Genomic DNA, 22,275 nt, shown 5'->3' with positions numbered 1-22,275 from the left:
TGGCATAACGTATCAACATTGATAACTGTCTTCGGTTTTTCGGCCTACACCAAGATAATTCGTCACGCAAGTTATTATGACATTTGCCGTGAAACCTTTAAAAGTCGTAACCCTTGTGCATGCAAAGCAACATGCCAGCTACCGCTGCGTACTTCACAAACCACAATAAGGTCTGTTTTAGCGCGTATAAATAGCAAACGTCATACAAACTGAAAACAATCCAATATTTTCTGTCGGTAGCTCGTTATGCATTTACCCGGACGTATACAGGATGGGATCTTTGGTTATTTTTTATTTCACGTTAGCTAACGGGCGGCGAGGGTTTATTTTTTTCACTCCACGGAAAAAAAGGCTGATCGCGTATTCGTCGTCGTTAGCGACCACTGCGTACGTCACGACCCACAACTCTGAAAGCAGCTGAAACCCGTCGTACACACACGTACTAATATAGCGGGGCAGTGAGCTCTTGGCAGGAGCCTGGGCTCCCCATTGTTACGCTCTTTTGTTACAAATTTTGTATTTACAGGCACCTTTTTTATATCAGAAACCGAGAATTTTTTTGATTTTTGTTTATTTTTATGATGTAGACTAGTTGATTGTTAAGATAGCAAATTTAACTGATAGATATACCTTTTTACTAAGTCTACAAATAGGAAAGTATCTGCTATCTATTGTTACAGACTTCTATTGTTACATCTTTCTATTGTTTTATACATTCCATTCCCTCCTTCGAAAGCAATATGTTCTGCTTGGCATTATGCCATTTGGCATAATAGCAGCAGAACACAAAAAACCGAAATGGCGGACGATTCTTCTAAAACACTTTCCGCTAAAACAGCCGGTGTTCCTAAAACACTTTCATAAAACGAAAACTTCGCCTAGATTCCTTCTATTTATCTCAGAACAAGTTTCTGAGCCTCGTATTTTCTCTTGTTATAAATGAGTTGGAAAAGAAGCAAACGAAATGAATAGCAATATGCATGTATCTTAAGTATCCCAGTTAGCGAAACGGCAAAATAACATTTGGAAGAAAGGAGCGACTTTTTCAAGTTTTCCCAACCGGCAGTAGAAAAGTCCTCGCTACCGGCTGCTCGCCAATATATTCCATAAAAAGTAAGTATAGGTATCGAGAAAGGTGCCGGATCCTCTTCATTTGAGAGAAATAACCACGATAAATTAAATAGGTTGTGTGGTGAACGTTAACTAAAGGGAAATGCGGCTCAGTTTTGTGAGCGAGGCAATTTTGGCCAAAGGCGTTGTTTTATTTCCTGAATCAGATTTTGAATTAAGGTGGCTGGTAACGGTTTCCAGCATTTTCCAGCTCTTATACTTTGACGGGTCATTACTACAAATCTTTATCAGTTGATGCTACAATAATGGTATGAAATTAATGCCCAATGATTGGTGAATATGTTGTGGTTATTTTCATGACGTCAGTGGTTACTATAGCAACAGTATAACCTGTTAAAAACACCTTTAATTTTGTCTTTAAGTGCTTATAACTCAAAAACGAGCTCGGTGACCCCCATTTTTTATTATTGAACATTGATCAGCATGTTAAGATACAACTTTTTGCAAAGTTTTAAAAAATTCTACGAAGCGGTTTCAGAGCCACCTTAAATTTTCAAATATTTAAGGTGGCTCTGAAACCGCTTCGTAGAAATTTTTTTAACTTTGCAAAAAGTTGTATCTTAACATGCTGATCAATGTTCAATTATAAAAAATGGGGGTCACCGAGTTCGTTTTAAAGTTATAAGCACATAAAGCCAAAATTTAGGGTGTTTTTAACAGGTTATATTGTTGCTATAGTAACCACTGACGTCATGAAAATAATCACAACATATTCACCAATCATTGGGCATTAATTTCATACCGTTATTGTAGCATCAACTGATAAAGATTTGTAGTAATGACCCGTCAAAGTATAAGAGCTGGAAAGTGCTGGAAACCGTTACCAGCCACCTTAACTAGAAACTGGTCTATCTATGTACACTTCCTCGATTATATCATTAGCAAAATATTTACATGAACTGTAGAAAGACCAGCTTAAATATTAACTTTTATCTATCTACGATTTTCAAGATTATTTGTTGATACGTACGTCCCTCGGCTTTTTTAAATAGTTATTTTTTTAAGTTCCCGTCTTTAATTAATATCGGGTTTTTATATATACTATAGTTACAAGAGCTTTCTCTCTGAAGAATCATCGTGCCTTCAGTTTTTTCAAGTTTCTTTTATATATATTACACGCAGTTACAAGAGTTTTCTCTTTTGAAGAATTTCGAGCCTGTACACAAAACGACATCTTTTACTTTGTAGCTGAAGGTTTCGATGGCGACACGTTTGCTTCCTCGGTAATCTTTGGCAATCTTCCGAAATGTTCGAGAACGTCTGGTAATCGGTTTACACGACGTTCGGACAGTTCGGGAAATCTTTAAAAATCTCCGAAGAATGGTCAAAAGAGTAATCTGACATCTTCGCGCAACCATGATCTAATGAACTTTTCTCTATGCATGCCTCTGTTCCAGCTGAAAGGACGAGCGCTGCCCGTCGGCGGTGCCACCACGAAGAAGTTGTTTAACTTCCTTCTTTATGTCATGTTTGAGAAGTCCGTAGGCGAGCGGGTTAAACGCGGAGTTTGCAATGAAGAGCAAATGTTGTACCAGGTCTAACTCTCGTGGATAAACACAACGTTTCAAAAAATATATACAACAGCCCAGGCCCATCGTCAGCGAGTAACACAGAAAGAAAAATACAACGATGGATGTGATGAAAACCACTGAGGGTCTAGCCCTGTTAGCATGCCGCACGGGTGGTGTGCTGCCGCTGCCTGTCGCGGGGTGATTGTACCGTAGCTGCTTCGCGACGGAGTCCGTCTCGCGAGCGTGTTTTCTGGCGATGAAAAGCATATGTGCAGTGACCAACAGCAAACTTACCGGAGGGATTAATTCGAAAACGATGAGCACTACATAGGCGTACTTCGTCATGATGGCTACGCTCTGTTCAGTGTATATGAACGTAAACGGGACGAAGGCGAAGATAAAAGGTAGAATCCAAGCCACGGAGATAACTGCCACAACACGGTTCGTTGAAATGAGCAAGACGTATTTGAACGGTTTCACGATCGCTACGTAGCGATCCATTGTTAATGCGCAAAGGTTTGCCACGGAAGCGTACAAAAACGCCCACTGAAAAGAAGCAAGAATAACATGTTGGCATTCCTTGTTCGGTAGGCAGAAAAAGTCACTGGGAAACAAGCTCAAGCTAACGCCGAGATCAGCGAAGGACAGCGACACAAGGAACCAGTTGGTGGAACGGTGCAGCTGCTGTTTCGAAGCAATCAGCAGAATGATGAAGCTGTTGCCAACGAGCGCGAAGCAGGAGAGAAGCCATCCAAGTGCAAGAAACCATTGAGGCTTTCCTCCGCCGTTCATAATCATCCTAAACGCGAAAAGATATGTGTTGTTAGTCAGCTTCCTATTTGCCGTAAAGCTTTTAAATTAAAACTATACTTGCAGCCCTAATACCCAGAGAAACAAGAAGCGTAAATAAATGGACGAAATAAAAGAAACAAAAAAAGTCTTACTCTTGGCTCATTTCAGTAAAATTTTGCGGTTGAGTCATTTTGCTGTATCCTTTCAACAATATATCATCACTGCTCCGAAACTTTGCAACAAATAACAATAACTCTGAGAGGAAACGTTTAAGTAAAATATAGTGACGAGTGGCTCTCAAAAGATTCGTTTTGGACTGCCTCGGTGACAGGAAATGTCTATTGAGTTCTATTGAGTGAACTGTCATATCATTTAAATGTCGCTTATGTAAATAAGAATTCCCATATTTTTTTTGAAACATAAGCCAACTTTAATTTTGGATGAAAAGTATTTGATTGTTTGAATAAAACTGCATCTTGATTACCGTTTTCGATCTCATGTTAGATGGCAATACCATGGGGCCATGAATTTCCCCGAGGTTGAACGAAAGGAACTAATTAAATTGGTGACAGTTTCACGCGGGCGTGCTCTAGAATAAATAAAAGATCTGGTCGATTAAAAAAGTTATTGGAATCCCTATTATTTCGCATTTATCCCAAATGCTATTGTATCCCCGCCCCTTTTCCTTTGAAAAGAAGCTAACTTGGATTTTTCTCTCTTAATATCTATCCAAATATAAATTGACAGCAACGTTTTCTTGGCCTTGTCACTGACATCGATAAAATAAAATATTTATTTTCAGGCATATTTCGACTGCTATTTTTGTTACTACTGTCATTTCGCAGACACATCACTTTTCAGGTGGGAAATGAACACTTCAGATCGTGACAGAAAAAGATCTTCTTTTTTTCCTTATTTGAATGAGTTTTCTAATTATTTTTCTGTTCACGTAACAAGCTATCCTGAGATAATCGCAAGCTGTATTTTACTTGATGCTTCATTCAATAGGTATACTTAAAATTTGCTATCTATGCTGGTTAAAATTCACACTCTGTGCTAGTTATTCCGCAGGTGTAATTGCATTGTCCGAAAACAAGCTGCAGAAAGACGCGAAATAATGTACCTCGTATTATTTAAACCCTTAATTTTTTTTACCGTTTGCATTTTTTTTTTTTTTTTACTCCAGGTAGTATAGATTAAAACGATGCCCACGCGTTTACATTCTGTCGGGTAAATGGTACATCGCAAAACAGTGCAGAACTGAAAACATCAAGATCAGCAGATTAATTCATTTCCTGTGAATGAAGAAATGGACCGAATACACTGGCACATCGTATAATGTGACGCCATGTTTGTTTTGTTGCTAAAAACAGGGGAAATGAATTCATACACTGGCATGGACTTAGTCTTTAATTATGTTACTTTATTTTTTTTTTTAGTGATTGCTTTGCATTTACTGGTAAACAACACTCACATTTCCGCGAACAAGTAAATTAGAATCCCTTCGACTGTCACAGATGCATTTTCCGTAAATGGAAAGCAAAAATGACATTTGTGCGAGCAATTTTAACCCAGGGCGCCTGTCTTTCTAAAAATAGCATGGAAACAAAACATGGGGAAACGCACGCTCTTAACTTACATTCTCCATCCCCGGGGACAGTAGTTCAAACTTCCGAGAGAGTTAAGCTGTTCAGTGACGTCACGACCCATAAAGCAGGTAGCGATTTTGATTGGCTGGATTTTGTCAATAATTTTGCGCGAGTCAGAGAAGAGTCTCATTTTCCTACCGTCTCAAAATAACCAAAAAAAGACAATGCTTCCTAAATTCGCGTTAATTTTATTACGCGTACATTTTGTTCGCGTTGTTAAAATGCCTCGTTATATTCCTATCATAAGGTATTCAGAATTAAAATTCTAGGTGTGTGACTACTTGAAATTATCCAAACTTCAGGTACACTTTTAACAAAGACGGTGTTTTGATTGCATGTTCCGTTACAAGCAATTACGTGGGAAGTGAGTTTTGATATCTTTTTACATGACAAATTGATCGACAAAGAAAATTGACAATAATAGTGAGTGTCTATGACTTGGAAGATCTAATCTTTATAATCCCCCATGCATTTGGCCTAGCCACAAATGGTCAGTTGACATTAATCGGTCACTCGATAATTAATCAACACACATCGTCACGCGGGGAAATAACTTGATCATAAAAACCTTGCAAATTTTTACCTAATTTATAATCAGGTTGTGTTGCATCCTCCCGGCCTAAACTGAATATATTTTCATCCAAATACTAACATACATTTTATCATATGCCGTACACTTCAGAGAGCGAGAAAGATAAGAGGCACTAAAAAGATATCAAAGGAAAATAATTTACTGCGGGTTAAAACCTAGAAAAGCCGATGGAACTAAAATACTGAAGACGGATTTTACAGTTAACAGATTTTACTTACGTGTAAAAATTGGTTTCCTTGAAGTTTTGTCCTTGTGCTTTTGAATGTTACTAAAATCGCTGAAGTCACGTCGCAATCAGGAGAAAATTTAGAAATATGGTAATGCCAAATTATTTTATCTTCAGCTGCACATTTGTTTAACACTGAAAGTGGTTAAAATTGCCTTCCGTTTTGAGCAATTACGTCAGTGGTTGATAGTTCAATTTTGACGCAGTCGTCTTTCACAATCAAATGGTCAGAGAAAGTTCGCGAGAGATTAATATCATCGCCCATAACGTAAAAGATCTTATCTCAGTTTTTAAATCCCTTCAAGGATTTGATTCGGTTAGAAATGTTCAGGCTTCTTTTATCATTACTTTCTCTCATACTGGCCTAGCACGTAACAAATAATTTGCAATTGTTTACAAATAACTCTCGCTGTGATTGGCTAGTCAAATAGAGGCTTGATTTATTAAACCGTATTGCCCACGGGCATTATGAGCGATGTAAATACCCCGGGGGGGGGGGGGTACTCCCATATGTGGCCTATATAGGTATATGCCGCCCGATAGGGTATGGTTTTTGAGGTTCTCGGTCCTTAAATAGGGTATCATTTTTTGCTCCTTTTGGCAATGTGTTCCCGGTGTGATCCTTAGAAAGGGTACCTAAATTCTTTTAGCTAAAATAAAGGCCCAGCTAAACGAAAAAAAGATATCTTAAAACTGAATTTTCTGTTCAGGTATTAGAAAAGCGATTTTATAAAGATTTGTGTCTTGCCGTGCGCGGTTAGCCGTTATTTCGGTCGTCACGGAACGCTTCTCCTCCCCTTGAATAGGGTGTCATTTTTCGGTTTTGGGCCTTAAAAAGGGTATCAATTTTCGCTTTTTTTATCCTTAAATAGGGTCAGGGTTTAAGAACCTTGGCGGCACACCCCTATCCGAAATTTATGGAAGTACCCCCCCCCCCCCCCCGGGGTAAATACCCGGCAAGAAGCTGGCAAAACACAGGCAACAGCGCGTTTAAAACTACGAGGAAAGCTGTAGGCTTTTCGGTTATACTAGATAGGGATGACTCGAGTTTAGCTTAACGTTAACAGGCCCTTACGAAACAAATAGTTGACTACTAAGTTAGCCGTAAATTTTTTCCACAGTTCGACACATTTACTTGCTTAGGAGGCTTATTAAACGAGACATTTTGCTTAGCGGCGGTTTATGGACTCTTCTTTTATTTATTACTGTCTGATGCTAACATCGGTCAAGAAAAATAGCTTGAAACTTAGTTGCTCGCAAATATGGAATAAAACGTTTACAAGTGACTGCTCATGTGTTCAAAAGGTTGATAAACATTCAAGAAATTCGCATAAATTGAAGTTTACTCTCACTAAAATCATTGATTTTTTTTCGTGCTTTTATATGTCTGTCTTGATTTAATAAAAGGTGTCTAAAGATTTTGACACAGCTCTAGTTCTAAAGACATATTTTTGCAAGAAGCTTTGAATGAATCGACTAGTTATAGCTCATGTTCAACGTAAATTACTCTAATGAATCTCTTTATGAACCAAAAATACTGCATTTACGGCATTTTGTTCAAATCATGAATTCTACCAATTTAATTAACTTGTTTATAACATGAAATAACATCAAATGAAAACAAATTTTTAAAGCGCCGGAGCGAGAGATGGACTGAAGCTTTCTAAATCCATGCATGGTCTAAAATGAACTATCAGAAAGCATTTTACATCGACGATCGCTTCATTTTCAACGAATTCGGGATTAAAATAACTAAATAATTCATGACTCAGCGAGACCATTCGGTCATAGTTCATGTCAATTCACGGCCGGAAACCCCGCATATCGAATTGCTGCTGACTATCGAATCACAGGCCGCTCTGATTGCTAGCTTAGCCAAACGGCAAAATAATCATCAAATGAAGAGAATTCTACTCACATAAGGGTTTCAAGTGATTTCCTTTCGACCATCAGCTGCGCTCTTTGCAACCTTTCCATCTTATTCGCAATGTAATACCCCGGATGTGGAAAAAAATCGTTATAAAGGGAACCAATACCCCCGGACATTACAACAGAATTTTTCTAAGTCTCCAGCCAAGGAAGAGTTCAAGCCGAATATCGCCATGACCGCCTTCAAATCAGCCCTAAAGTCTAGTTCCGAGTGCTAGTTGATGTGGCTGAAGACCTTTGCCGTCTAAAGCAAGCACAACGCTATTTGTACCTAGCAAAACTGTACCGAGTCAAGAGTTCAACCCGTTAAAGCTTTGTTCTAAGGTACAATAACAGCCGACGCAAAACTTGCAAATCGTTAGACTTCCACCTTCATAGGACTTAATGATGTCCTCCGGCAAACTTCCTTTAGACAGCAAAATGAAAAACTAGATCACCTCTGTTCTACAAGTCAGCGCGCGCCATTAGAATTCAAAGTTCGGTAGATATGGCGAGTTGGAGCCTGGGTAAACTAACCAAAAGTAAATGGAAGGGGGGGGGGGGGGTAGGTAGGTAGGTAGAAGGGATAAAAGCCATGAGTAAAAAATTGAAAGCACTTCATTTCCACTGAAAGTAAGCCAAATAATCTCCCATGTCCTTAAAAAAAAAAAAAAAAAAAAAAAAAAAAAAAAATCTCAACCCCATTCAATTTTCTTGACAGCCAGACTTTAGCCACCTTTTATTAAATCAAGACAGATGTGTTCTATACCTATCAAAAATTGCTCAGAAAGGCCAAACTTTCTCGGTTTCAAAAACCGCAAAAAGTTGCTCCAAATGCCAACGTTGCTCAAAGGTTGTCGAGCACAATCGGGACAGGACTCCCCCGGGGGGGGGGGGGGTCTCCTATATGAAAGAGACAGGGATGCTCGTCATTGCACTTAGGGGAGTAAATTACGGATTTTGTTCTCACTTCGGTTGTTCAGGACAAAACACCATTTTTTTAGCCCACGAGGTCTCGTTTATGGTTGCACGTGAAGAAAAAAATGCCGTTATATTATTCGATCTCTTAAGGCCTATATGGCTTAAATTTAAGTACCTTTAGGGATGGACCATTATTTGTTTGGAGGGGGGGGGATGAAAATATTGAAAAAAATTGTTTGCAGGGCCTGGAAAGACAAAATAAATTGATTGCAAAAACGATATGTATAACAAAAAATAGTAAGAATTTCGAAAAAAAATGTTTGCAGAGGTGCATAAACTAAAAAAAAAGGTTTGCAGAGGAAAATTTTTCATCCCCCCCCCCTCCAAGAAAATAATGGTCCGTCCCTTAGTACCTGTAATTTTTGACATTTAAATTATTATATATTTTAAATTTTTACTGGTAAATATTAATTGTAAATATCAATGATAATTTTTAACGTTTTAGAGAATTTTAAATATCCTTTTCTATTTCTATTTATATAGATTGTTTATTTTTACACACGTACATCTGTCTGGATTTGACAAAACGTGGACTCCGGGATCCGTGCTTGAAGGCCGACTCGGTCGGCCTTCAAGCCATTGCGGCCCGAGAAATTTGAGGGGGGGGCAACGTCACCGACCCCGTGGACAGCAAGCTGGGGCCCTGACCTTACAACCCTAGGGAGCCCTGGGTCAGCTGTTGAATTGCAATCCGGCTGGGGGGGTGGCTAAAGTCAGGTTTTTGGCTTGTTTTCTGCAAAGACTTTGCTTTGAAATGTGGTCAGGACTGCTCCTGGCTTTTGGTTTCGGGGGGGCTGGCTCAGAAGCCTTGAGACCACTGAGAGCTCAGCTGTGACCGGGCATGGGAAGGCTTCCTAGCAGTGCCCCTGAGCTCTCTGAAATCCACAGGGGGAAGGGAGGGGAGGGCTAAGAGAGTTGCTGGCCCCAGGCAGTTCCTGGGGCCTTGTTTTTTTAAATCAGGACAGACATATTCTAACGAGAACTGTATGTACTCTTAAGTGTCGCGTTTATAAATAAAGTTTGATTTGATTTGATTTGATTAGAGCTCTAAACCGATCGGGAATGAGAAATGGTATCTTTAAGGGGTCGCAAAAAGCTATAGCAAAACATTTGGTCTCCTTTAGGGAATTAATTCAAATGTTCCGATGAGCATCTCCGTCCCTTTCCAGGCTCTTTTAAACTTTTAATCATTATTTAATTTAATTTTAATTTCATTTGTAAATATTAGAATTTAAGTTTTTATTTTTCATTGTAAATAGAAACTGAAAAGCCCTGTGGGGAGTTCACTATTATCTTATCTTATCTTATCTTATCTTATCTTATCTTATCTTATCTTATCTTATCTTATCTTATCTTCTTATCTTATCTTATCTTATCTTATCTTATCTTATCTTATCTTATCTTATCTTATCTTATCTTATCTTAGAAACTGAAAAGCCCTGTGGGGAGTTCACTATTAAAGTTCTTATCTTATCTTATCTTATCTTATCTTATCTTATCTTATCTTATCTTATCTTATCTTATCTTATCTTATCTTATCTTATCTTATCTTATCTTATCTTATCTTATCTTATCTTTCTTATCTTATCTTTCATATGAGAGTCCCCCACCCCACCCCACCCACTCGGGAAGGGGTGTAGTCGCTTATTTAACAGATGGTAGTTTTGGTTGCCAAAAGGGAAGCAAATCTCAAGCCTTCATTCTTAACCTGTAGTAGGTTGTTCATTTCGTCGCTCAATTCTCTGATTACCAATCAAATCGATTCATGCCGCAAATTTGGCCTCACAGCATGGAAAGTGGAACCTTCTTTTGCTACCGGCAATCGCGCGACAATCGACGATATTGTGGGAAATATTGATGAAAGGAATAATAACATTGCACTTTTGTTTTATTGTCTTAACCGCATGTTCCGTTTCGAGAAATAACGTGGGAAGTGAGTTTTGATATCGTCTTTTACACGATAAATTTATCGACAAAGAAAATTAAAAATAATGAGTGTTCGTGGCTTTGAAGATCAAATCTTTTGAGACTTCATAATCCCCATGCATTTGGCTTAGCTTTAAATGGTCAGTTGATATTTATCAGTGTTTTTTCCCGATAATTACTCAACACACATCGTCATACGGTGAAATAACTTGATAATAAAAGTTTTAAAATAATTTATATTAAGATTGGGTCGCATCCTCCCAAATTGTTTATATTTTCATCCAAGTACTAACATGCATTTTAGCATAGGCCATACATTTAAGAGAGGGTGGTAAAGGGGAGTAAAGATCACGTTTCACGGAAAATAAAACGGCCCTTTCACAATTCACGAAATCAGTATAGTACTGGCATTTCACGCTTCACGGAAAATAAAAGAAAACAGTTCAGTGGTAAATCACGGCTCAAGGCTACTATGGAAATCACGATTTGCGAGGAAAAAATAGCCATTTCCCGTTTCACTGGAAATAAAAAGGACCGATCACGGGTCTCGATAATACCCTTTATATAACATTATTACATTATTATTTAAATTACCACTCTCTTCAGAAGGCGAGAAAGATAACAGACACAAAAAAAATTACATTAAGGAAAAGAATCAACTAGATAAAACCTGGAAAGGCCGATAGATTTAAAACAAAAACTGAAGACAGATTTTACAGTCAACAGATTTTACTTACATGTAACAATTGTTTTCCTCGAAGTTTTATCCTTTTGCTTTGAATGTTACTAAAATCGCCGATGTCAGAAACTTTGGTCGCAATCAGGAGAAAATCTAGAAATATGGCAATGCCAAATTATTTTATCTTCAGCTGCACTTTTGTTTACAACAGATGAAAGTGGCTTCACTTGCCTCAGTTCCGTTTGCACAATTACGTAGGTGTTTTATAGTTCAATTTTGACAATCAAACTGTTAAGAAAAAAGTTCGTGAGAGACATATCGTCGCCCATAAAGCACACGGCTTACGTCTCGCGCGTGCTTTATCGAGTAATGCACGCGGCTACGTCACAAGTTTGAGCGCGCGTAATTTCTTTGACATTTTATAAAAGAAATAAAATAACTTGCTCTTCGTGTATTGTTGAGTTATATAAGCACTTTGAAATTTTTAAAAACACAAAAGAAGTGCGAGAGAAGTGTTCTTAAAATTTTCCGCGTGTTCAACAATGTTCTCGGGTGCGTTTTTTTCGTTATTAAATCCCTCTATTAAATCCCATTTCTGCCACAAATGTTTATTTTGGTTTACTTTAACTTTTCATTATTGCTTTCTCTCACACTCGCCTGGGTAAAAAAATTTGTTATGTGCATGGCCAGAGGTTGTTTACATATAACTCTCGCTGTAATTGGTTAATAATCAAGGCCGGTTTTACCCGTGTTGCCCTCGGCCATTATAAGCGATTTTAATGCCCGGCTGGCTGGCTGGCTGGCTGGCTGGCTGGCAAAACGCAGGCAACAGCGCGTCAAAGAGAGCCATACAATAAACTTGTTATTAACCCTCACTAGCTTGAGGCCGTGCTGGGAGATTATCGCCCTCGGTCGATACCGCAGTAAACCTCGAGCGAAATTCTCCCAATGTGGCTCTTTCGCTCGGGTTATTACTAAGAACTAAATCATAAAGGAAAACACGGGAAGTATTTTTGTTGTTAATGTGTTCAGGACTTGTCATCATGATGTCCTCCGGCAGCTAATTTTTCATTTCAGTTTACCGAAAACTGACATATTGTTTGAGTTATATGGCTATAGTGGGAATTGTTTTTCATCTTGTGTTTTATTGCCAAAAAATTAATCTAGTACGTTTAATTTTGTTTTGACATTTTCTCTACGCCATAGCTAGTTCATGTTTATTAGACAACATTGTAGCTAAAGGCGATATTCCATACCAATTTTATCGACAACATTGATTTTGAAGTAGATTGGGCTGGGACTATTCAAATTTTGGAAGCGATCAACCATTATTGATTGTAAGTAATACACTGAGTTAAACACGCGTGAGAGTGTTTCATCGGGATATCCAATCACCGAGAGGAGAGTTCAAAATACCACAAACAGCGGAGTATATTTTTGACAACATTCGAGGATAGCCGATGAAACACTGTCTCGAGTGTTTGATATATCTTCTCAATCGAAATAAAAATTACGGAGTAAACGGAGAAATAAAATCGTAAAAATCTATGCTTATTAAGACCGGGTATCCAAACCTCCTTCACGGTTATGATTTCCTTTCTTTTAATTTGATGAATTATTAGTGAGTTTGAGAATACTTTTTTTAAGAAGACAAGGAGATGAGAACTTTTAAAAAATCGTCACGTATTAAAGAAACATTTCTTGTACTGATTAATAAACAGAAATGATTAGCATTCGGAAATGAGAATGTTATAAGCTTGGTCTCAGATGATAGCAGACGAGCTATTTAAATTCCTTTGGAACAATACTTGCAACGGCAATCCTTTCGAAAGTCGCTAAGGGTTTGTTACTATACCGTAAAATTCCGGTTATAAGCCCCCCCGCTTATAAGCCCCCCCGGTTATAGGCCCATCATCTTGGAAACAAAAAAATACATCCGATTATAAGCCCCCCCGGATAAAAGCCCCCCTCTCCCGGACGACAGTACTGAATAGGGCTAAATGTTGCTTTATTATGCGTTTTTAACTAAAAAACGTATTTCCATCAACACTCCCGTGGCTCGTTTCGAAACGTTTTTTTCATTCTGCTTATAAGCCCTCCCGGATATAAGCCCCTCCGCTTAAGCCCACCCCAAAACCCCTTACGAAGTTGTATAAGCCCAGGGCTTATAACCGGAATTCTACGGTAACTAAACAAAAGTACGTGCGTTTCTTTTGGAAATTTGAAACATGTTGAATCAAACACACCTTTAACTTATCCCTGTGATGGTCAAGTAAAGGTACGAAAGTCTTCTTTTGCCGGCAGTCCCGGGGGGTAGGGGGGAGGGGTGGAGAGGGGGGTGGTAGCATGTAGCAAGAAGCGACTAGGAGTATTTAGGCTAAGTATTGCCACGCCCCAGGATGGGATGCTAGTCCTGACTCGTCCCCAGTCGTCTCTTATGCGAAAATTGCAAGACGCGAAGGGTGATGGGAAGGAGTAAAGGCGAAAGACGACAGTCGTCTCCTTCGCTTCTTCTCTTCCTTCCCATGATTCCCTCCGTGTTGAGCAGTCGACTCAAGACGGACTCAAAAGACGACTGGGGACGAGAAAGATACTAGTCCATCACGACGGGTTACCTCCATTATTTTGCCTGGTCGCCAGTACCCATTTACACTCCTGAGTGGAGAGAGGCACTATGAGAGTTAAGTGTCTACCCCAAGAACTCAATGCAATGACCCCAACTATGGTTCGAACCCAGACTGCTCGACCCGGAGTCCAACGGGCTGTAAATGTTAAAGGGACTGTGTCACAGATTTTAGCCAAATTTATAATTAGTTATAGGAAATGACCATCAAATTCCGTGAAATATTAAATAACCTCTTAAAACGGTGAAGGAACATTTCAATAACACAGAAAATACAAAAAAAAAGAAGGTACAGGGACGAATATTGAAATGGATTGCGATATTGGTTTTTGAAATATTGTTGAGCTGAACAGTTTTCAAAGTTATAGTCTCGTTTGCTTGAAACTTTAAATTATAACGCCCGGGAGGCTCATTTGGTGGCCGCTGAAACTCTCGAAATTAGACTTTCGACATGCTCTCACGTATACACGGTAAATCTCGAAACTAAACAAAGGACAATCGGAGGAAGAAAGTACTATTTGTGTATTTAGTTAATGTACAAACGCTCACTATGCAATGTTATCAAAATTACAAACCTTTTATAGACAGTCAGACAGTGTCAAACTTGGCTATGTAAAACGTTTTCTTGTATGACAATTGCCAGGAAATAAAGCTCCGCAACGTTTCCGCTGCCGCCGTGAATGCTTCGAAAATTAGAAACAAGAGCACCGAGTTTGTCTTAGAAACAATTACAGCCACGCTACGCCTATAAAATAGAGATGTATAGACATGAAAGCTTGTCAATGGTTCACATTATAATTGGCAGGTGCCCTTCTCTCATGCAAATGTTCATTTATACTAACCCGTGAATCGTGCACATTTTGGCGTTGTTATCAATTAGTTCGAGAAATCGGTGGTAAAGTTGCAGTGCTTGACTAAGGAAAGGGAAGTCACTTTTGGTTCGAGTTATCGGGAGTTTGAGAAATTGACGGTTTGTGAAATTGGGATTTCACTGTATACAATATATATGTATCATATAGGGTAACAGAAATTGATAGACGGCTAAGATTTTATCAGGCAAAAAGCAAACCCGCACTGATCCAAATTTGAATTCAGCTACCAACCGACAAACCGCCCAATTTAAACAACCCACAACCACCTGGGCAAAACGGCTTTTAATCGTTTCAACAATTTGCCTAGTAGCAATTTATAATCCATAGAGGAGGGAATCAAACTTCTAGCGTGGCGTAAGTTCTGCAACGTTGCTGGAAAGTAAAAGAAGTCAGTTGCTCCTCATGTGGTGAAAGTGAAACAAACTATTTTTTGCCGGCTATTTTTTTGCCAAACTATTCTATTGTATGCCGGTTTTTCTTCGGCCAAATAAAAGAATTCAGTGCTGAAGGCAATAATCAGAAAGGAGAGTTTAAATTTTAAACTGAAGAATAAGGCGTCGATCAAATATTTTAAACCTATGGGGAAAATATGAACTTTGCGGTCATACCAGAGAGAAATGACTTGAATTAACAGGCACACATGAAACACGAATTCTTCTCAAGGTTGCCATAAAATTTTCGCCACAATATTTACTTGCTCAGAATGCTTATTAAGCGACACATTTTACTTGGCTGCGGTTTATGGACTCATCTTCTATTTATTAATGTCTGATATTTTCCTCAACTTGCCACGTTTCAGTTCTAAGTTTATCATTATATTAACTCTCCTTACTGTCTGGCAGTAATTTCGTTAAAAGTCATTTTTGAGATTTTGGTGATAGATCAAAACAGTCACCCATCTACTTCTGCACAACGCAGCAGAAGGAGAAAGTCGATGTTGAAACATTTTGCTTTTTAAAAATTGTAATTGCTGATGATTTTATTTATTCTCACCACTTATCTCCTTGCCAATCGGCTTTGTAGATGTATGGAGAAATTAGAAGTCGATGACCCTTGGGAATAAGCTAAGAATAAGAGTTTTGGAGAACTGTGCGGAGATTTTGAATCTTTCTACCAGTGCACCGAATCGACGAATGTTGTATTTGAATTGTTAAAAACAATTCAGGAAATTATATTAAACTGCGATAACATCAGACAAAGATTAACAAAGGTATTTCCTTACCTTTGGGTGAAGCGAGAAAGAAGCACACCTTTCCGGCCTTATATCGACTTACACAACATGAAATTTTACTACGAGAAAACGCAATATTTAGAATGCCTTTTTCTTACGACTGATCTTAAAAGTGGCATTAGGAAAATAAAACAAAGAAAGACAGTATAAAATTAAAGCTTTGCACTCCAAACACCTAAATAATTCTATTGTTTTTAGAAGCACGTTTTAATGAGCGGCGTCACTGTTTGTGCATCTCAAAAAATCTAGCCTGCTTTCTACAAATTCGTCTTTCGAAATCCGTCTTGATCGGCTTTTATACATCTTTGTTTAGTATATTGTAACATTTCTGATGTTTTTCTCTTTGTAAACTATTATTTTAATGTTTCCCTTCATTCAGTGTTTCCATTTGAAGGTAATTTTGCAGGTCGTAAAACAAACGTTTTTAATAAAATGTGTCATTGTTTCTTAAATTAAACATCCGCTTCTAAAATAAGTTCTTAAGCGAAGTTAATTACATTCAACTGGAAAAAATAGTCTTAGAAGCCTTACCTGAAATCTGTAGCACGCGTCCTCGGCGTTCGAACGGATGAGTTACGTCGAAATAAACATATCGATTAGTATTGAACCTAACCTTGGGCTGGTTATATGCATCAGTGATAGACATGTGCCTAATAACCAGGGAATATGACATCAATGGCTGTCATATTTCCGATAATATTTGGTAATTATTTTGGCTTGCTGCTTTGATAAAATTACATTGCATTTAGAAACCGGCCCCGTCTCCTGGCAAAAATGAATGGGAAATTAAAGTTTTTGGATACAGTGGTCATCAATGAAAATAATTTCTTGCGTGTTTTTCTTTTTTCTTTCGGAGAACTTTTATTTGGCTAGCTGCGAATTAAGGTCACGGACGTGATACTGTTGAATAAAATTAATTAAAAAACACAGAAAAAAATTAAAAACCACGTACATCTCGTTCAAACAGTGGATATAAAAGCTTTTAGTGAACAGATGCACGGCAAACGAGGATTGTGTAGAGAAAATCATCGTAAGATGAGGCGGAAACGAGCATAGAAATATCGTTTTATTCTCTAGTCTTGAAGCAATACCCTTTGGTACCAGAGGTTTTTTTTCTCAAATAGCGCCTTCGCCTCCAGAAAAGAAAAATACCGAATAGTGGTCCCATTTTCTTAAAAATAACCATCGTGTACACCAAGTGTACTTATGGCGAAAAACAAGTGATATTTTTGTGACGCCAATAGGAACTTTAGATCTCAACTTGAAAACGTCAGGCTGAGTTTTTCAAGTTTTGTCTTTTTGACTGGAAACACACCTAAAAATTATGGCTCCCTTCTTCTTTCAACAACAATTTTCTTTATTCTTGGTTTTCATGTTACGTCATAAAATTCTGAAATCAAAATTGACTAGGCCTGCTAAATTTTCGTTGTCATTAGGCGAAAGATAAACTAAAAATATATATTTTTGCAAATTTCCAGATCGATAGTGTCATTCGTTTTTAAAACAGAGCATTTTGAATATTTGAGTTCTCCGTCGTATGTGACATCAAGCTGAGTGCCGTGACAAAGCTGTTTTGTTTGAAAAAAGGCCTTTCCTTTCCATTTTGTGCAGATTGAACATTTCAGATATAATAATTGGTGTTTATGTGAAAGTGTACTAGCTCTTATGCCAAGGATGGCCGCTGTTGTAAGCAGAATTGAGTTCCAGATGGTTTCTCTGACATCACGGCGGCCATTACTCAGTGTCCCTCGGCAGGACACAGTTATGGCGGCTCCATACTAAGCTTTATAAATTTGCGTGGAAAGGTTCGGAAAATAACTCGCGAACGGTACACCACACAGACCCGAAACTTGGAGGAATTGTTTATCTATTTATCATCTATAATATTTGAAATTCATAGCTTCTGTAGTTGAATGGTTTCGAATTTATTTTTTGATTGCGTGACAGTGAAAACCAGCAATATCTTCATCTTGATGTACTAGGTGCATTTCATGTACGAGAAGACCTATTCGCCAATTTTAGTACATCCTACCGAAAAGCTTTAAAATCCCCGTGGCAGTGTCCCTTTAAAGCGGAAACCAGCAGCCCTGTTGTTGTTGTCTTTTTTTCTGTCAACTACTGCTGAGAACAGATTAGATTCGTTTGCTGTGGACTGGGTGGGAAGGATAAGGTTATTTTTTTTTCCTTTTTAGTGTAGTGTTTGAACTACACTTATGCGGTGGTTGTGGGTGAGGTGAAAAGTGCTACCGGGATAACGCTAGGTGTGGACTAATGCTCACTGGAGTAGAACAAGCGTGCCATTCATTTCGAAAGATCGGCTTTCAGAAGATCGTATGTAATTATATGCAAGATTCAAATCCTCGCGTTTCCCAGTATGAATTGCAAGAATTTCTTGTCTTAAAACAGCAAATACATGACAAAAACTTCGAGTTGCAAGTAAAGTTTATTTGTCAAACATGAAAGCGAAAGTTTTATTAAAGGAACCACGTGTAATTTTAAAGCAGCATGCTCTTTTCCTAAAACATCAACAATCGGTCACGCCACAGGCAGACCACCCTATGTGTTCGTGGTTAATGATTGTTGACATAAGGTTATGTTGAAATCAATGGCGCATATAGAAGATATATAGAGAAACATTACGTCGGCTTCGATCTACTACAAAATATAAATTTTACTCTAAATGATTCAAAAAAAGTTAAGATGAAATGCTGAATGTGTCTTGTGTCGTGTTTTTTTGCCGCCCCGAGCTCTTTAAGACGTTTATTTTGCGAGATCATTTAGCGACCGTTAGAAGAGAGAGAGAAGAGAGAACAAGGCAGGCAGCTTTTACCGCCGGCGGTCGCGACCTTGTCTAATTCAAGCTGGAACTGACGCTAAACCATCAAAATTCTCGCCTCGAAAACACCGGCATCCGATCAACTAGATATTTCTCTGTCCTTGTGCCGAATTAGAGCTCCACACTTCCAATATTTTTCGAGTAAAGCGATCCCGAAGTCTCAAAAGTAGCTTTCTCCATATGATCAGTGCAAAATTCTGGATCAAAGGAATTTGAAACATGCGAATAACAAAAGGAAATTTGACACATCTGTCAAACATCATGCGCCATTGATTTCAACATAACCTTATGTCAACAATCATTAACCACGAACACGTAGGGTGGTCTGCCTGTGGTCACGCAAATTGAACATGGAGAAATGTCAATGTCATTTCCTTCGTCTGAGAGCGGAATGTTTCGTCACAAGGACTATTGGCTTGAGTTTTCTCGCCTGCCTTGCAGCAGGACTTGTCGCAATATCCTCGATATAGTCCTAAACCGGCCGTTTAGACTGTGTGACGGGGGCTTATGTTTTCAGACCGTGAGACAATAGATTTGACCGTTTAGCGGTAAAGTTTTCGCGTGATGTTAAATATCATGTTCGGCAAGCTGCCACTATTTGTCGGCATGTGTGCATTGCATTGAAGTGTACTGATGATAAAAATAAATCCTGCAATTGGTGATCCAAATTTTAAAGACGGCGATTTTGGTAGCGTTTAAAGTACTCAGAGAGCAGCTGTTTCCACTGTGCGTGCGGGTAAACTTACAAAGGGCTTTGCATGGCGTTTTTTTTTTTTGTTCTTAAACAATATTCATTTCGGGGCTTTCAAAGGTCGCACGCAATTAAATATACAAGATTCAAATCTTTGCATTTAAGCAAAGTGTGTTTTGGCAGACTTTCTTGTCTTTCGCCACGAAAAAAATTTGTAACACAGCAAGCACTTGACTAAAACTAAGAATTGAATGTTTAAAACTCGGGTTAAAAGTAAGAGTCAAATCAAAAGTAGCGAGTAAAGTTTATTTGTCAAAGCGAATGTTTTCTAAATTTACAACCACTTAGTAATTTAATAGCCTGGGTGACGCATTCTTAATAATAAAAACAACATCCCGTCACGAGTTGATCATTTTCTCATGTTTTCTGGAGTCTTTCCTTCCATGAATAAAAATAAAGCAAAAGAAAAAATCAAATTTCCAGTTCCTCACCCTTTACAGGGACGTAAGATGAGCAGACTTGAGCAGAATTTCGTTGTCCTCGTGGAATTTTAATTTTAAGCAGAAAACTTGATTTCTCACGGGCATACATTGCCGCGAGCGTCATTTATCACGTGATGCATTTGCCCCTTCATCGGCCATTTGGAGTTTGAAGAGTCTACGTAGCTCGAGTGGTAGGAAGCGATTCATTGCTAACCTCGCGAGATCATGATTGATTATCACGAGTATTTAACTGTTCGCATTTTATGTTGAACACTGACAATACAACTTCTAACATTCCTGCGCAACCCATGATTTTTTTCTTACTTGCCTGCTAACAAGATTTTATTGTGATTCCAGAAAATCTTTGTACCCACCCCACAGAGGTTCATTGGAAATTCTGATGGGAGAGGGGAAGGGGGTCTCACAATTAAACTTTTAAAATAAAGTATGAAGATAAACCGAAATTTCCAGAGATGTTGGATGTTGGGGTGGGGGGGGGGGGGGGTGGTTATTAATATTTTCCTGAGTAGCACATTTGTATCAAACACTACACTGTCCGTACGGACCGCTCGTTCCTTTTGCATGTTTGCATATTGATAGCATTTTAAAGGTTTTCAAATAAAAAGAGTCCATATGGAATTTCGAACTAAAACTCTTTCGTACAAATTAGATTCAAATCACTGAATAACGTAGATGAAACAATATCACATTTTTTCGTATATAACATTGTGTTTCGATAAGCAAATTTGAGCGATTTTGATAAATATGACCTGACATGTGTTATGTAAAGGAAAGCTTTGGCGGAACTGTCTAAGGACGGAAACGGTCCTTGAGCTTGGCCACTGTAAAACGGACGGATAAACGGTCGGGCGGACTTGATCGGGATCGAAAAATTAAAGCTCGGCAGAATACAGGCTCGCGAGTCACTCAATGTACAGGGTCGTTGTCTCTTGTCAGCCGGACAGCATAAGGACTCGCACCGATCTGAAATACTCGTCTTCTTTATTGCTCGTTGATTAAACCTCGTAGTAGGCAACTCGAACGTAAAAATCGAGCACAACGAAGGCTGTACAAAATTTCTAAAAAATTTTTTAAACAAAATTTACAGGAAAATAAATAACTTAATTGAATCAATACTGATCTCTGCAAAGGAAATTGCTGATAATTTTCAGGATATTGCGCTCCCCTGGATGTCAGAAGGTCCCAGAAGTTTATTGTTTTCTTTGAAGCCGTTATCGCAGCTTCACCACTCAGGAGATAGCGGCTTCAACGGAAAAAAACCTCTGGCACACAGTGTAGGATATTGCTCAAGATGAATAGAAGGTAAATAATGGTGTTACTTGTAAAGGCGCTAGTTTCGCATTTTACAGAAATCTGAATGTGAATAAATTACCGTTACTAGATGAAATAAAACTATTAGATGCGTTTAAGACTCCTGTTTAAGACATTAACGAGTGAAACAATTTTTTTGCATTTTTACATTAAAACCGTTGCAGCGTTACTTTTTGCCGGACTTTTTGACATTTGCTGTAAAATCTAGCATAATATTGGCTGCTTTATCAGCTTTATTCAAGAGGCCTGCCGTCCAAACAACAGAGGATATTGCAATTCTACATTTCCTGAGAGATAACGCGTAGTTTACAATAATTTCTTAACTAAGAGCGAAACTGAGTTACGTCAGTAACGATAAGGCAAAACAACGGTCGGAAATCGTAATCTTAAGAAGAGCAAATATCATATTGAAAACTGCGTAGGGCCAATGCTAAATCAACAAACATCTCCAGGGAATCGAAAATATATTATACAGAAACTTAAAGTATAAAAATGATTAAAACAGATCTAAAAATATAAAAAGATACTCTAAATTTTCGATCGCCTTCTGCGGTCTTCTTCAGAGAATGATGGATTTTGCAAGGTTCGCAGAATTCAAATAAGTTGCATCCTTTTATATTTTTAGATCTGTTTAAACCATTTTTATACTTTAAGCTATGACCACAGATCGCTCCAGCAGTTTTATATACAGAAACATTAATTTATATTTAATGTCTTGCAGAGATGGGAGCATCCCTCCCTTTGCAAGACACCGTACAGATCTTGAACTTATTGGGGGAGGGGCTTTTTTGTGTGTACGCCCAAAAAAAATTA

The 22,275-nt window shown here is 38.3% G+C and overlaps 1 protein-coding gene across 4 annotated transcripts; it reads right to left on the bottom strand.

The window, feature by feature from the left end:
- Positions 1-1,642: 1,642 nt before the first annotated feature.
- On the bottom strand, positions 1,643-16,838 carry LOC144653344 (beta-2 adrenergic receptor-like). 4 transcript variants are annotated; one of them, XM_078513319.1, is made up of 3 exons: positions 16,653-16,838; positions 16,113-16,180; positions 1,643-3,441 (listed from the first exon to the last, which is right to left on the bottom strand). In XM_078513319.1, exon 3 carries the CDS (start codon positions 3,438-3,440, stop codon positions 2,508-2,510), a length of 933 nt encoding a protein of 310 aa, XP_078369445.1. In that variant the 5' UTR covers position 3,441; positions 16,113-16,180; positions 16,653-16,838; the 3' UTR covers positions 1,643-2,507. The 4 variants fall into 4 exon arrangements, with proteins under 4 accessions (XP_078369445.1, XP_078369446.1, XP_078369444.1 ...); XM_078513320.1 differs by lacking the exon at positions 16,113-16,180; XM_078513318.1 differs by lacking the exons at positions 16,113-16,180; positions 16,653-16,838 and adding an exon at positions 11,454-11,532.
- Positions 16,839-22,275: the final 5,437 nt, after the last annotated feature.

This window comes from Oculina patagonica, chromosome 5, assembly GCF_052425735.1.
Source record: "Oculina patagonica isolate OP01 chromosome 5, crgOcupat, whole genome shotgun sequence".
NCBI lineage: Eukaryota > Metazoa > Cnidaria > Anthozoa > Scleractinia > Oculinidae > Oculina > Oculina patagonica.
The sequence above is the reverse complement of the archived record's forward strand: the minus strand, read 5'-3'. Positions and strand labels throughout refer to the sequence as shown.